The following is a 15622-nucleotide window of genomic DNA, read 5'->3' as shown; positions in this document are numbered from 1 at the left end:
AGTCGGGCTATGGGGGTGCAGGGGAGGGTGCAGGGGGGGTCCGGGCATGAGGGGGGCACGGGGGGGATCGGTGCATGGAGGGGTGTAGGGGGGTCGGGCTCGGGGGGGGCAGGGGGGGCACGGGGGGATTGGTGCATGGAGGGAGTCGGGATATGGGGGTATGGGGGGGGTGCAGGGGGTGTACGGGGGGGTCCGGGCATGGGGGGGACACGGGGGAATCGGTGCATGGAGGGAGTTGGGCTGTGGGGGTGCAGGGGGATGTATGGGGGGGTCTGGGCTTGGGGGGGCTACGGGGGGAGCGGGGGATGCAGGGGGGTAGGGGGGGACAGGACATGAGGGGTGCAGGGGGGTGCAGGGACATGGAGGGTGCAGGGGGGGATCCAGGCGGGAGGGAGTGAAGGGGGGTCAGGGAATGGGGGTGCAGGGGGAGGATCAGCGCATTGGGGGTGCAGGGGGGTCGGGGAATGGGGGTGCAGGGGGTATCAGGGCATTGGGGGTGCAGGGGAGGGTCAGGGAATGGGGGTGCAGGGGGAGGATCAGCGCATTGGGGGTGCAGGGGGGTCGGGGAATGGGGGTGCAGGGGGGGATCAGGGCATTGGGGGTGCAGGGGGGTCGGGGAATGGGGGTGCAGGGGGGGATCAGGGCATTGGGGGTGCAGGGGGGTCGGGGAATGGGGGTGCAGGGGGGGATCAGGGCATTGGGGGTGCAGGGGGGTCGGGGAATGGGGGTGCAGGGGGGGTCAGGGCATTGGGGGTGCAGGGGGGTCGGGCATTGGGGGTGCAGGGGGGTCGGGGAATGGGAGTGCAGGGGGGTCAGGGCATTGGGGGTGCAGGGGAGGGTCAGGGAATGGGGGTGCAGGGGGTATCAGGGCATTGGGGGTGCATGGGGGGGTTAGGGAATGGGGGTGCAGGGGGGGATCAGGGCATTGGGGGTGCAGGGGGGTCGGGGAATGGGAGTGCAGGGGGGGTCAGGGCATTGGGGGTGCAGGGGGGTCGGGGAATGGGGGTGCAGGGGGTATCAGGGCATTGGGGGTGCAGGGGAGGGTCAGGGAATGGGGGTGCAGGGGGTATCAGGGCATTGGGGGTGCATGGGGGGGTTAGGGAATGGGGGTGCAGGGAGGGATCAGGGCATTGGGGGTGCAGGGGGGTCGGGGAATGGGGGTGCAGGGGGGGATCGGGGCGTGCTCGGGCACAGGGACTCTGGGCTGTGGACACCGGGGATGCTACAGGGGATGGGGGCTCGGGGGTCCCAGGGGTGCAGAGCCCTTGGGGACAGCCTAGGGGCGGGTGGCACTGGGGGGGGATGTAGGGTCAAGGGCAGAGGGGAGCCCCTGTGGTGCAGACGGACATGGGGACACAGCAGGGTCCCCTCTCACCCCCCTCCCCCTCCACCCCACCCAGGCCCCAGCGGGGACCTCGGGGAGGCCGCCATGTCCCAGGCCATCCCCTGCCTCAAGGTGAGTCCTCTTCCCTATCCCCCCATCTTGGGGGGCCTGAGGGCCACCCCCACACACTCTTTTTGCAAGCATTTAACCCTTTACCGTCTGTCCGTCCCACCCTGCCAGCAGCAGGGGGGTGGTGGGGAGAGCCCCCCCCCGCCACCGGCATCCCCGCTCGTCTTCCTGCGGGAGACGTTGTTTCGGCAGGCGAGCGGGGTCACCTACCGCATCCCGGCTCTGCTCTACGTCCCCCCCGCCGACACCTTCCTGGCCTTCGCCGAGAAGCGCTCCTCGGCCAGGGACGAGGACGCCAAGTACCTGGTGCTGCGGCGGGGCCGCCGGCACGGCTGCTCAGTCAAGGTAAAAACCAGCCCGGGCTGTGGGAACATCTGCAACCCCCACCCCCGGGAGCGATGCCGGGTGGTTTCGGGGTGCGGCGACACCGGTGCATCCCACGGCTGAGCCCCATTTTCCTCCTCGCCGGCAGTGGGGTCCGCTGGAGGAGCTGTCGGCGTTGGCGCTGCCCGGCCGCCGCACCATGAACCCCTGTCCCCTCTACGATGCGACGAGCGGCACCGTCTTCCTCTTCTGCATCTGCGTCGAGCGGGGAAAGACGGAGCGATGGCAAATCCGGAGGGGCTGCAGCGCCGCTCGCCTCTGCTACTCCACCAGCGCCGACGGCGGCCGTGGCTGGACCCCGCTGCGGGACGTGACGGACGAAGCCGTCGGCGCCGACCTGGCACGTTGGGCCACCTTCGCCGTGGGGCCGGGCCACGGGGTACAGCTGGATTCGGGGCGCCTGGTCGTGCCGGCGTACGCCTACTACGTGCACGGGTGCTTGTGCGGGGTTGTGCCGCTGCCTTGCTACACCCGGCAGCACGCCCTCGTCTTCTACAGCGACGACGGCGGGCGCAGCTGGCACAAGGGTGCCCTGGTCGCCGGCGGGCAGACGGGCGAGTGCCAGGTAGCCGAAATCGGTGGGAGCGACGCCCGCCAGCCCTTGCTCTACTGCAACGCCCGAGCGCTGTGGGGTTGCCGGGCGGTGGCATTCAGCACCGACCGCGGGCTGCGGTTCGAGCGCTCGGCGCGGTGCAAGGCACTGGGCGAACCGCCGCGGGGATGCCAGGGCAGCGTGGTGAGCTTCGCCGCGCCAACCGGCACCGGGGACGCGCCGACTTGGTTACTCTACTCCCACCCCACCGACCGGCACCGCCGCCGCAATTTGGGCATTTATCTCAACCCCTCGCCGCTGGATGGGGCGAGCTGGAGGCACCCATGGGTGCTGCACCCAGGGCCGTCCGGTTATTCCGACCTGGCCGTCTGCCCCGGCGGCGTTTTCGGCTGCTTGTTCGAGTGCGGCACAACCAGCGCCTGCGAGGAAATCGCCTTCTGCCTCTTTACCCTGGACACTTCTGACTGCGGCGAGCAGAACCTCAAAGCTTTTTAAAATGGACCCATTTTGGGAGGGGGGGCCAATCCCAACCACCGGCATCCGGAGCCGGCGAGCGCGGCGATGCCGGGACCTCACCGGGGACGTTTCAGATATGCAGGAGGCTCAGCATTATGTAGTTTTTATTTAATTTAACGCTTGGCTTTTTAATCACCCATCAGATGGATGTTGCTGGTGACCTGGGGCGGGTGGAGGACCTGCTGTGGGTTGGCCAGGGGGGATGCCGGCCTGGCACCCAAAATGCCGCTGCTTCACCAAAAACGAACATTTTTCACCTGGTAGCAGCAAAAAACTAGAAGGTGCCACTGAGAGCAGCCAGTCCCCGGGGGAAAAATCCCCCAAAATGGTGGTTTAGTTAAAAATATCAGCAATTTCTGCCTTCCCCCCATGTGGCAGAGAGAGAATTCCCCTTTTTTACCATTTTTTTAATCCCGTTTTCTTCACTTTCCTGGTTCAGGCTGTTTCGCCCTGTATTCCCATGGGAAAAAGCACTCAAAACTCGGGGCTGGGGGGGGAGTTTTTTCTGCTCCATAGGGGACAGGTTGTGGCATCCCGATGGTGACAGCGACCTCGTGTCCCTGTGCTGCTGCCAGATCCTCCCAAACCGGGTGAAATCCAGCCAATATTGGGGAAAAATCCCAAGGGAGATGACCCTGGGGAAGGATGCGGGATGGCCACAAGCGTCGCTGCTTCCCGGTCCATCCTGCTGCTACATTTCAGGCACGCAGCACCTGGAAAAGAAGAACCCCCCACCCAAGGTCATGGGGTTAGCGGGTTTTTTTGGGGAGAGGGTGGTGCTGGCGTCCCCGTCTTACCGGTAGCACCGAGGACAACCGAAATGTCCCCGCTGGGTCTCATGGGTGAAGCGGCGGCAGCAGCCGGTGCGCTGGGCACGAGGGCGGGCACCGGTGGGGACGGCATCGCCGGGGGGTCCCTGGGTGACGCCGGCGGTGGGGTGCTGGGGGTCAGGCGCGGGACAGGCATGGCGTGGGGACATGGGTGTCACCTGGGGTTGTATTTATGGGGTTCGGCACCGGGGAGGTGGGGTTTGGCGGTGGAGGGTGCTGCTGGATGGGGTTTAGCGATGGGTGACGGCTTGGCCTGCTCCGGCGGCTGCCAGCGGGGACCCAAGGAACCCAGGGGACAGGGAAGGGCCCCGTCTGAAGGTGGGCAGGGGGTGGGGGGGTGAGGAAAGTGCTGGAGTTTGGGGGGGGGGTCTGGCAGGGGGGGACAAGAATGGGGGGGTGATGTGGCGATGTGGGACATGGCTGAGTGATGGGGACATGGGACATGGAGTGAGGAGACATAGAATCATCAAATCATTTAGGTTGGAGAAGACCTTTAAGATCACCCAGTCCAACCGGTAACCCAACAGTGCCAAGGCCACCACTGAACCAGTTCAGGGCAGAGTCATAATTAAGTTCATGTTTCCTGCCTTGGGGGCTGGATTATTTTATAATGAAAGTAAAAACTAGGAATCATTAAGGTTGGAAAAGACCTCTAAGATCATCAGTCCAACCATCAACCCAACACCACCGTGCCTACTAAATCATGTCCCAAAGTGCCACCTCTGCCCGTTTGTTGAACCCCTCCAGGGATGGGGACTCCACCACCTCTCTGGGCAGCCTGGTCCAATGCTTGACCACCCTTCCCCTGAAGAAATTTCTCCCAATATCCAATCTAAACCTCCCCTGGTGCAGCTTGAGCCCACTTCCTCTTGTCCTATCGCTTGTTCCTTGGGAGAAGAGACCAACCCCCACCTCCTTGCCCCCTCCTGTCAGGAGGCTGTAGAGAGCGATCAGGTCTCCCCTCAGCCTCCTCTTCTCCAGGCTGAACACCCCCAGCTCCCTCAGCCGCTCCCCACCAGCCCTGTGCTCCAGACCCTTCCCCAGCTCCGTTGCCCTTCTCTGGCCACTCTCCAGCACCCCAATGTCCTTCCTGTACTGAGGGGCCCAAAACTGGACACAGTATTCCAGGTGCAGCCTAACATGGGACATGGCTGAGCGATGGGGACATGGAGTGATGGGATGTGAGACACATCTGAGTGACGGGGGCATGCAGTGCGGAGTGAGTGATGGGGCTGCGGGACATGGCTGAGTGATGGGGACACAGGACATGGAGTGATGGGGAAAAGGGACACAGCAGAGTGGTGGGGACCTGCAACATGTAATGATGGGGATGTGGGACAGCTGCGTGACAGGGACATGGAATGATGGGGACATGGGATGTGGCGAGTGATGGGGATGTGTGACATGGAGTGAGGGGGACATGAGACACGAGTGATGGGGACATGGGACACAGCTGCACAAAGGGGCTTTGGGACACGTCTGAGTGACGGGGGCGTGCAACATAGAGCAATGGGGATGTGGGACATGGCTGAGCAATGGACGTGGGACACGGCGGAGTGATGGGGACATGGAACGTGGCTGAGTGATGGGAATGTGGGACATGGAATGATGGGGGCATGGGATGTGGCTGAGTGATGGGGACATGTGATGGAGTGAGGGGAACATGGCTGAGTGATGGGAACGTGGGATATGGCTGCGTGATGGGGATATGGGACACGGAGTGATGAGGACATTGGACATGGAGTGATGGGGACATGGGACAGCTGTGCAATGGGATGTGGGACATGGCTGAGTGATGGGGATGTGCGATGTGGAGTGATGGGGCCATGGGACACGGCTGAGCAGTGGGGCTTTGGGACACGGATGAGTGTTGAGGATGTGGGACACTGAGTGATGGGGACTTGGAACATGGCTGAGTGATGGAGATGTGGGACACGGCTGAGCCACGGGGACCTGGGACATGGAATGATGGGGACAAAGGACATGGTGGAGTGATAGGGACGTGGGACATGGCTGAGCGATGGAACATGGTACCCAGACCCTGGAGCGGAAGATCTCAGAGCAACGTTCACACCAAGCTCTGCACCCACCATGCTCTTGCACCCACCACGCCCTTGCACCCATCACTCCCACCATGGTGCAGGACAGGGCTGGCCCCTCCCGGCCCCTTGGTGCAGGCACAACCGCCATGGAAGAAACCCACATTTCCAACCTCTCTTGGTCTTTCCTTTGGGAATTCAGCCGGTTCTGGTCCATTTTCCCCAGGAGGCTCCAGGAGGCTGGGGGTGCTTGGCCAGTGGGGGTATTTTGGGGTGCCATCGTGGTGCTGTCCCCACAGACGGGGCACCTGAGCTCCTGCTCCAATGAGGTTTTCTGCAAAAAAAAGGGGTTTTCCAGGGTGAGAAAGTGTCCACAGTGCTGGTGGGAACCCAGCGGGACGTCCCTGATCCACCACCTCACCCCACTGGGACAGGACGGGATGGGGACGGGATGGGATGGGGACGGGATGGGATGGGATGGGATGGGGACAGGACAGGATGGGATTATTATGGGACAAAGTGGGGACAGGCAGCAGGGGACACACAGGATGGGGCCAGGGCACGATGGGGCCAGGGAAGATGAGGCCAGGATGGGATGGGTACAGACAGGAGTGGGCCAATGTCCCCAGGACGGGGACAGCATGGAATTAGGGACTGGGAGGATGGGGACAGGATGGGGACAGTCAGGAGGGGGCAGCATGGAATTAGGGACAGGGAGAATGGGGACAGAAGTGGGACAGGCAGGAGGGGGACAGCATGGAAATAGAGACAGCATGGAATTAGGGACAGAGAGGATGGGGGCAGGATGGGGCCAGGCAGGATGGGGACAGCATGGAATTAGGGACAGGATGGGACAGTGCCAGGCCAGGGCAGGATGGGGCCAGGCAGCATGGGGACCAGGCAAGATGGGGACAGGCAGGAGGGGGCAGCATGGAATTAGGGACAGGGAGAATGGAGACAGGGAGGAGGAGGATAGTGGGGAGGGGGACTATGGAATTAGGGACAGGGAGGATGGGGGCAGGATGGGGCCAGGCAGGATGGGGACAGCATGGAAATAGGGAGAGGGAGAATGGGGGCAGGATGGAGACAGGCAAGATGGGGCCAGGCAGGGTGGGGACACTTGGGAGGGGGACAGCATGGAATTAGGGACAGGGAGGATGAGGACAGGCAAGATGGGGACAGTCAGGAGGGGACAACATGGAATTAGGGACAGGGACAAGCAGGATGAGGCCAGGGCAGGATGGGGACAGGCAGGAGGGGACCAGGCAAGATGGGGACAGGTAGGAGGGGACCAGCATGGAATTAGGGAGAGGGAGAATGGGAGCAGGATGGGGACAGTCAGGAGGGGGCAGCATGGAATAAGGGAGAGGGAGAATGGGGACAAGCAGGAGGTGGACAGGCAGGAGGGGGACAGCGGGGAGGGGGACAGCGGGGAGGGGGACAGCATGGAATTAGGGACAGGGACAAGCAGGATGAGGCCAGGGTGGGATAGGGACAGGCAGCATGGGGACCAGGCAAGGTGGGGACAGGCAGGAGGGGACCAGCATGGAATTAGGGGGAGGGAGGATGGGGGCAGGATGGGGCCAGTCAGGATGAGGACAGGCAGGAGGGGACAGCATGGGAATAGGGACAGGAAGGATGGGGGCAGGATGGGGACAGTGGGGAGGGGGACAGCATGGAATTCAGAACAGGATGGGGACAGGGACAGGCAGGATGAGGCCAGGGCGGGACAGGGACAGGCGGGACAGGGACAGGCAGGACAGGGACAGGCAGGATGGGGACGGGCAGGACAGGGACAGGCAGGACAGGGACAGGCAGGATGGGGACAGGCAGGACAGGGACGGGCAGGACAGGGACAGGCAGGATGGGGACAGGCAGGACAGGGACGGGCAGGACAGGGCCAGGCAGGACAGGGCCAGGCAGGACAGGCAGGGCAGGCAGGACAGGGACAGGCAGGACAGGCAGGACAGGGCCAGGCAGGATGGGGACAGGCAGGACAGGGCCAGGCAGGACAGGGCCAGGCAGGATGGGGCCAGGCAGGACGGGGACAGGCAGGACAGGGATGGGCAGGACAGGGACGGGCAGGACAGGGCCAGGCAGGACAGGGCCAGGCAGGACAGGCAGGGCAGGCAGGACAGGGCCAGGCAGGATGGGGCCAGGCAGGACGGGGACAGTCAGGATGGGGACAGTCAGGACGGGGACAGTCAGGATGGGGACGGGCAGGACAGGCAGGACAGGGCCAGGCAGGATGGGGACAGTCAGGATGGGGCCAGGCAGGACGGGGACAGTCAGGATGGGGACAGGCAGGACAGGGCCAGGCAGGACGGGGACAGTCAGGATGGGGACGGGCAGGACGGGGACGGGCAGGACGGGGACAGGCAGGACGGGGACAGTCAGGATGGGGACGGGCAGGACAGGGCCAGGCAGGACGGGGACAGTCAGGATGGGGACGGGCAGGACGGGGACAGGCAGGACAGGGCCAGGCAGGACGGGGACAGTCAGGATGGGGACAGGCAGGACAGGGCCAGGCAGGACAGGCAGGGCAGGCAGGACAGGGCCAGGCAGGACGGGGCCAGGCAGGATGGGGACAGTCAGGATGGGGACAGGCAGGACGGGGCCAGGCAGGACAGGCAGGGCAGGCAGGACAGGGCCAGGCAGGACAGGCAGGGCAGGCAGGGCAGGCAGGACGGGGCCAGGCAGGATGGGGACAGTCAGGATGGGGACGGGCAGGACGGGGCCAGGCAGGACGGGGAGCAGCAGCACCGCGCCCGCCCCCCTCCCCCAGCCAGCGTGGCGGACCCGGGGCACCCCCCACCCCCAACCCCACCCCCCCTCCCCCCCCAGGCGGGGCCTCCCCGCCCCTCCCCCTCCGCCCTCCCCCGGCCGCTCCGGGCGGCGGCGGCGGCGGCTGCTGGATGCGGGGCCCGGGGGCTCGGGGGGTTTTGGGGGTTTTGGGGGTTTGGGGGATTCTTTTGATGCTTTTGTGTCCCCCTCCAGCCCCGGCCGAGACCTACACGGCCATGCTGAGCATCCGGAGGGTGCTGGGTGCCGAGGGCCGCCTGCTCCGCCGGCTCCGAGCCTACCTGCGGGAGGAGAGCGCCCGCCTCCGCCGCCTCGCCAGGTACCGGCCCCCCCGGGCCCCCCACCCCACGGCTGGGTGCTGCCCACCTGCAGCAGGTAGGGTAACATAGCCCCCCTTCCCCCCCCCCCCCCCCCAGCACCCAATTTTGATGGGGGTGCCCCTAAATAGGAGCTTGGGGGGATGGGGAGCACAGCCCGGACACTGCCCCCCCCAAAAAAAAAAGTCCCAAGAGGGGGACGTGGTCCTCCCCAACCCTGGGCTGGGGAGCGGGGATGTGGGTCACGGCGTTCCACAAGGCATGGGGCCATCCCCACGTACCCACCAGGGATTGGGGGGGGGGGGGGGGGGTCTACCAACCTGGATGGGGTTTCCAAACCCCAAACCATTGGGTTTGGCCAAAAAGTGGACGCTGGGGCAAAGCTGCCCCAACTATGGATGCCAGATCCCACCCTGGGGGTGTCACCACCCAGGAGCATCGCTCCAAGTGTCACCCAGTGGGTGCTTTGTAGGTTTTATGAGAAGGTCCAGGCGCTGCACCAGGACCCCGAGGCCTCGGTGGACAACCCCTTGCTGGCCTTCAGCCTCATCAAGCGTCTCCACTCCGACTGGCCCAACGTCATCTACAGCGACGAGGCCACCGAGAACACCCAGGGTAACGGGGGGGGGAACGGATGCTCATCCATGTGTCCTCTCTGTCACCTGAGGAGAGCCGGGAGGTGACGCGGACTGGGTGGAGGAGCAGGGAAATGGATGGAGGAGCAGGAGAATGGGTGGAGGAGCAGGGAAACGGATGAAGGAGCAGGAGAACGGGTGGAGGAGCAGGGAAATGAATGGAGGAGCAGGAGGATGGGTGGAGGAGCAGGGAAACGGATGGAGGAGCAGGAGAATGGGTGAAGGAGCAGGAGAATGGGTGGAGGAGCAGGAGAATGGGTGGAGGAGCAACATGTGGGGTCCCCAGGGATGGAGAAGGGCAGAGAAGGGCGATTGCACCCCAAAAGCTCATTAATGCCCCTCTGTGCACCCCATTACCCACCCTCAGAACTCCATGCCGGCTTCAAGGAGGTGGAACAGGAGCTGCCTGGAGCTGAGGACCTGGACGGGGCTGCCCGGGCACTGATGCGGCTGCAGGACGTCTACGCGCTCAGCGTAAAGGGCATGGCCAAAGGCGTCTTCGAGCAAGACGGCGCCGGCCGCCCGCCCCTCTACAGACCCGGCAGGCGCATCTCCCTCTCTGCCGATGACTGCTTCCACGTGGGCAAGGTGAGGGCAAACCCCGTCAGCCCCCCCACCAAAAGCTTTTCCAGCCCAGGATGTTGCTTCCGTAGGATAGACGTTGGGTTTTCTTCCCACATGGATGCGGAGGGGCCCCTCTGACTCAGCCCACAGGCATCCGCCCTCCTGCCGTTGCCTCTCGGCTCTTGCCCAAATAATGGGGCTTCTTGCTGCTTCGTGGCTTGGGGAAGGGAAGAGCCAAGCCGGTGGCCTGGGGGAGCCCCAGCATCCCGGTTGGGTACGGGGTTGGCCCCCGCCCAGGGGTAAAAGCGGTTCTGTAAATCCCTGGGAGGGGATTTGGGTGTTTTGATAGAGGTTTTTGTTCAGGGCAGAGTCCTCTGAGTGTCACTGCAGAGCTGGGATGGAGTGTTAGAGCGTGGGATGGGATGGGACAGGGTGGGGTGGGATGGGACAGGATGGGATGAGATGGGACAGGATGGGATGGGATGGCACGGCATGGGGTGAGATGGAGGTGGAGATGGGGATGGAGATGGAGATGATGGAGATGGAGATGATGGAGATAGAGATGGGGATGGAAATGGGGATGGAAATGGGGATGGTGATGGGGTTGGGACAGGAAAGGAAGGGATGGGACAGGATGGGGATGGCAGAGAGAACGGGGCTGGGAATGGGAAAGCGACAGGATGTGGTGGGACAGGATGGATGGGAATTGCAATGGGATGGGATGACATGGCGTGGGGATGGGATGGGGACGGCATAGAATGAGATGCGATGGGATGAGACAGGACAGGAGGGTAGGAGGGGATAGGGGTGGGATTGGGATGATGATGGTCATGGGGATAGGATGGGATGAGAAGGGGATGGGATGGGTCAGGACGGGATGAGGATGGGGCTGAGGATGTGGTGGGATGGGATGGGATGGTAAGGTATGGAGGGGATGGCATGGCATGGCATGGCATGGCATGGCATGGCATGGGACAGGGTGGGGACGGGGTGCAGGCCAGGCTGGCCCAGCCGGCGGGTCCGGGCGGTGCGTTGCCTCACAGGTGGCCTATGACACGGGCGACTACTACCACTCCATCGCATGGCTGGAGGAGGCCGTCAGCCTCTTCCGCCTCTCCTACGGCAGCTGGAACCCCGAGGACCGGAGCAGTCTGGAGGATGCTCTGGACCATCTTGCCTTCTCCTACTTCATGGTATGGCCGCGAGTCCCAGCCCCATCACCCTGGTGCCTGGTGGAGCCGAAACATGGGCAGGAGGACGCTCACGGGTTCTCTGCTCCCCCGATCCAGGCTGGAAACATCTCCCATGCCTTGAGCCTCTCCAGGGAGTTTCTCTACTATGGTACGTGGGGCAACCTTGGATGCAGCAGGAAGAGGGGAGAGGTTTTGGGGTGTCCCCATCACCTCGGCATGGCACCAGCCTCCTTCACCCCATTTCCTGCCCCCACATGGATGTAATTCTCCAGGGACCGATGCCAGGGAAGGGGGGTGATGGGGACATGGCGATTCGGGTGACACCACCTCTCCGGCAGACCCCAGTAACCAAAGGGTGACGAAGAACGTGGCCAAGTACGAGAAGCTGCTGGAGATGGGGACGATGGCGAGTGCCGGACCCCTGCGACGCCCCAACGGCACCCACCTGCAGAGCCGCGACGCCTACGAGGAGCTGTGCCAGCGCCCATGGGGGCAGGTGGGGCTGGCAGGGGGGGTGCCATGGTCTCCCACCCCACCGCTCTCCCGCCTCTCATGCCCTCCTTGGTCCTTTCTCTCCCCAGCCAGCCCCAGAGCGTCTCCCACACCTCAGCTGCTCCTACGAGACCAACAGCAGCCCCTACCTCCTTCTCCAGCCTGCCAAGAAGGAGATCGTCTGGATCCGCCCCTACGTGGCTTTGTACCATGATTTCATCAGCGACGCTGAGGCCGAGACCATCAAGGGGTTGGCAGGGCCCTGGGTGAGCCGTCCCCGTCCCCAGGGATGTCCCTCTCCTGAAGAAGGGTGCCCCAAGAGCTGGTGGTCCAGGGTGGCCCACCCTGAGCATGCAGAGATAGGAGAGGTTTTAAGCCAGGGCTTAGCCAAAACCTTCTGCAGCGAGACCCTGGGTGGGGGATGAGCCCAGCTTAGCTCCATCTGAGCACCCCAAAAGATTTTGGGGAGAAACCAGGTCCATGCATGCACCTAAACCCCTTCCCAGCCACGCTTGACTTGGTGACACCCAGCTGCGTTGGATCCAACTGCTATCACCGCTTCCATCACCCCGGTGGGACACCTTGGGGTGGGGATGTTTGGCAACCAGCTGGTCTAAACCCCCCAGTTTGGACCCCAACTGGGGTCCCTGCTTGGTGTGGGGGTCCCCATCTGCAGCAACATCCCCCCCACCATGTGTCCTCCAGCTGCAGAGGTCCGTGGTCGCGTCTGGGGAGAAGCAGCAGAAAGCCGAGTACCGGATAAGCAAGAGGTAGAAGCCACCCCCCCCCGCCCCATCCCTTGTCCTCCAGCCAGCGGGACCACCATGGCCCCATTGCCACCACCAAGGTGGCAGTGAAGCCATGCTGGGGAGGCCTGGGACCTCCACACCCAGCAGTGCCACGAGGGTTAAGCCCAGCCACGCGTGAATTTGGGTGGGGGTGCTCCCGCAGTGCCTGGCTGAAGGACACCGCTGACCCCGTGGTGCGGGCGTTGGAGCAGCGCATCGCTGCCGTCACCGGCCTGGACCTGCGGCCACCCTATGCCGAGTACCTGCAGGTGGTCAACTATGGGTTGGGAGGCCACTACGAGCCACACTTCGACCATGCCACGGTCAGGGAGCTGCCTGGGTGGTCTGTGGGGTGGTCATGGGTGGGGTGGTGCCCAAAATGTTTCCTGTGGTGCTCTTGGGATGGTCCTTGGGGTGCTCCTGGGATGGCTTCTGGGGTGGTCCCTGGGATGTTCCTGGAGGTGGGCCACAGGGTGGTCTTTGGGGTGGGCCATGGGGTGGTCCCTGGGATGTTCCTGAAGGTCGGCCACAGGGTGGTCCATGGGGTGGTCCCTGGGATGTTCCTGGAGGTGGGCCCTGGGTTGGTCCATGGTGTGGTCCCTGGGATGTTCCTGGAGATGGCACCTGGGGTGCTCCCCATGGTGTGCTCCTGGGATGGTGCCCAGGGGAGGTCCCTGGATGGGCCCTGGGGGTGTCCCCATGGTGATCCCTGGGAGGTTCCTGGAGATGTTCCTGGGGGTAGTCCCCGGGATGGGCCCTCAGATGTTCCTGGAGGTGGGTCCTGGGATTGTCCTGGGGGTGGGGGCGGTCCCGGGATGGTGATCCCGGGGTTGGTGCCTGGGCTATTCCTGCGAAGGGAGGGAGGAAGGAGGTGAGGGAAGGAGGGAGGGAGAGAAAAGAAGGGAGAGGGAGGGATTTCCATGGGGGGCAGCTTGGAGCTGTTAGGGCGTGAGGTGCCTCCAGGCCGAGCCGCATCAGCGCGGGACTGACCGTCCCCACCGCCTCGCTCTTGGGGCAGTCCAGGAAGAGCCCCCTTTACAGAATGAAGTCGGGCAACAGGATCGCCACGGTCATGATCTACGTGAGTCCTCCCTCATTTCCAGGCCTAGAGAAGCTGCACTTGCTTGGTCATCAGTAGGGTTCAGAGTGAACAGGGTTTGAGATGGGTGAGGGCAGCCCTAAATCAGACTGCGGTGGGTGTCAAATGATAACGTCTGCAGAGTATTTAAGAGCTTGTGCCATGTCATAGTGAGGGAAAACGCGGTGGGGGACCAAGGGAGGTTTCGTGCCTCAGTTTCCCCAGGCAAAGCAGCTGTATCACAGGGGGAGGGGGGCAGCCATGGCTCATATTTTTGCTCCTTTTCCAGCTGAGCGCGGTGGAGGCCGGCGGCTCCACTGCCTTCATCTACGCCAACTTCAGCGTGCCCGTGGTTAAGGTGAGGGGGACCCGCACGAGCCTCCCAGGAGCGGGGAAGGGGGGGATGCTGCTCTCTTGCATCTCGTCTCTCGCAGGGAGTTGTGGCCGAGCCTGTCCCGATGCCAAATCCCAACCCCGGGGCTCCCTGATCTGTTTTGGGGTGCCAAACCCCAACCCTAGAGCTGCAGACTCTGTTTTGGGGTGCCAAGCCCTAAGCCTGGGGCTCCCATCTGTGCTTTGGGATGCCAAAATCCAATCTCAGCGATCCCGGCTCTGTTTTGGGGGGCCAAAACCTCAACCCCAGGGCTCCCAGTTCTGTTTTCAGGGTGTCACACCCCAGCCCTTGGGCTCCTGGCTCTGTTTTGGGGTGCCAATCCCAATTCTGGAGCTCCCGGCTCTGTTTTGGGGTGCCAAGCCCTAAGCCTGGGGCTCCCATCTGTGCTTTGGGATGCCAAAATCCAATCTCAGCGATCCCGGCTCTGTTTTGGGGGGCCAAAACCTCAACCCCAGGGCTCCCAGTTCTGTTTTCAGGGTGTCACACCCCAGCCCTTGGGCTCCTGGCTCTGTTTTGGGGTGCCAATCCCAATTCTGGAGCTCCCGGCTCTGTTTTGGGGGGCCAAAACCTCAACTCCAGGGCTCCAAGCTCTGTTTTAGGGATGTCACACCCCAGCCCTTGGGCTCCCAGCTCTGTTTTGGGGTGCCAAACCCCAACCCCAGGGCTCTCAGCTCTATTTTGGGGTTCGAAACCCCAACTCCGGGGCTCCCAGCTCTGGTTTTGGGGTGCCAAACCCCCGGGGCTCCCACTCCCTCTCTGCTCCGCAGAACGCAGCTCTCTTCTGGTGGAACCTGCGGAGGAACGGGGACGGTGACGGGGACACGCTGCACGCCGGCTGCCCCGTCCTGGCTGGGGACAAGTGGGGTGAGAGAGGGTGCCCGGTGTCACCCTGGGGTGACATGGGGTTAGAGGGGCAGCTCTGCCGGCGGGGAGGTGAGAAATGCTGGGAAGCCAGAAAAATCCTGGATAATAGGGAAAAAAATACATCACTGATACCGGAGCGGGGTCGGAGAGGGGTGTGGGGGCGGACAGAGGCAGACGGGGATTGTCCTTGTCCCTTCCAGTGGCGAATAAGTGGATCCACGAGCATGGGCAGGAATTTCGGCGGCCGTGCAGTGCCGACCCACAAGACTGAGCCGCCGTGGGCTTAAGGACGTGGCAGACCCATGGGTGGCAAAGCCACCCCGGCGCGGCGTGTCCCCAAGGCTGCGGCAAGAGGAGGGAGGGGAGGGGGTGGCAGCAGCACAGGGTGCTATCGGGGGCGGTGGCACTTGCTCAACCGTGGCCGAATCCGGAGAAAATAAAGTCTAAAGACACTAAACTGGAGTCTGGGGGAAATACCTTGGTGTGGTACCTGATGGGATGATGGGGGGGGGTGTCTGCGTCCCCCCACCCCTGATTCCAGCCTGGACCCTAAATGTACCCTCGAGCCTCCTCCTCCAGCCCTGGATGAAAAGTCTCTCTGCTAACAAGATTGGAAGTTCATGATGTGGCATTTCTCTGGGAATCATAGAATCATCGAATTGTTTAGGTTGGAAAACACCTTTAAGATCATCCAGTCCAACCATTAACCTACACTACCAA

At 63.4% G+C, this 15622-nt stretch overlaps 2 protein-coding genes across 2 annotated transcripts; both read left to right on the top strand.

The window, feature by feature from the left end:
* The first annotated feature begins 1423 nt into the window (after nucleotides 1–1423).
* On the top strand, nucleotides 1424–3628 carry NEU3 (neuraminidase 3). The gene is made up of 3 exons (XM_075723451.1): nucleotides 1424–1456; nucleotides 1565–1798; nucleotides 1926–3628. The coding sequence occupies exons 1-3, from the start codon at nucleotides 1430–1432 to the stop codon at nucleotides 2883–2885; spliced, it is 1221 nt and encodes a 406-aa protein (XP_075579566.1). The 5' UTR covers nucleotides 1424–1429; the 3' UTR covers nucleotides 2886–3628.
* A 5062-nt stretch (nucleotides 3629–8690) lies between these two features.
* P4HA3 (prolyl 4-hydroxylase subunit alpha 3) lies at nucleotides 8691–15173 on the top strand. Its single transcript, XM_075722406.1, has 13 exons — nucleotides 8691–8896; nucleotides 9367–9509; nucleotides 9897–10117; nucleotides 11137–11286; nucleotides 11383–11434; nucleotides 11625–11782; nucleotides 11868–12044; nucleotides 12484–12548; nucleotides 12730–12889; nucleotides 13585–13647; nucleotides 13934–14002; nucleotides 14806–14902; nucleotides 15103–15173. The coding sequence occupies exons 1-13, from the start codon at nucleotides 8691–8693 to the stop codon at nucleotides 15171–15173; spliced, it is 1632 nt and encodes a 543-aa protein (XP_075578521.1).
* Nucleotides 15174–15622: the final 449 nt, after the last annotated feature.

This window comes from Pelecanus crispus, chromosome 1, assembly GCF_030463565.1.
Source record: "Pelecanus crispus isolate bPelCri1 chromosome 1, bPelCri1.pri, whole genome shotgun sequence".
Lineage (NCBI taxonomy): Eukaryota > Metazoa > Chordata > Aves > Pelecaniformes > Pelecanidae > Pelecanus > Pelecanus crispus.
Note: the sequence above shows the minus strand (reverse complement) of the source record. Positions and strands in the feature narration are given on the sequence as shown.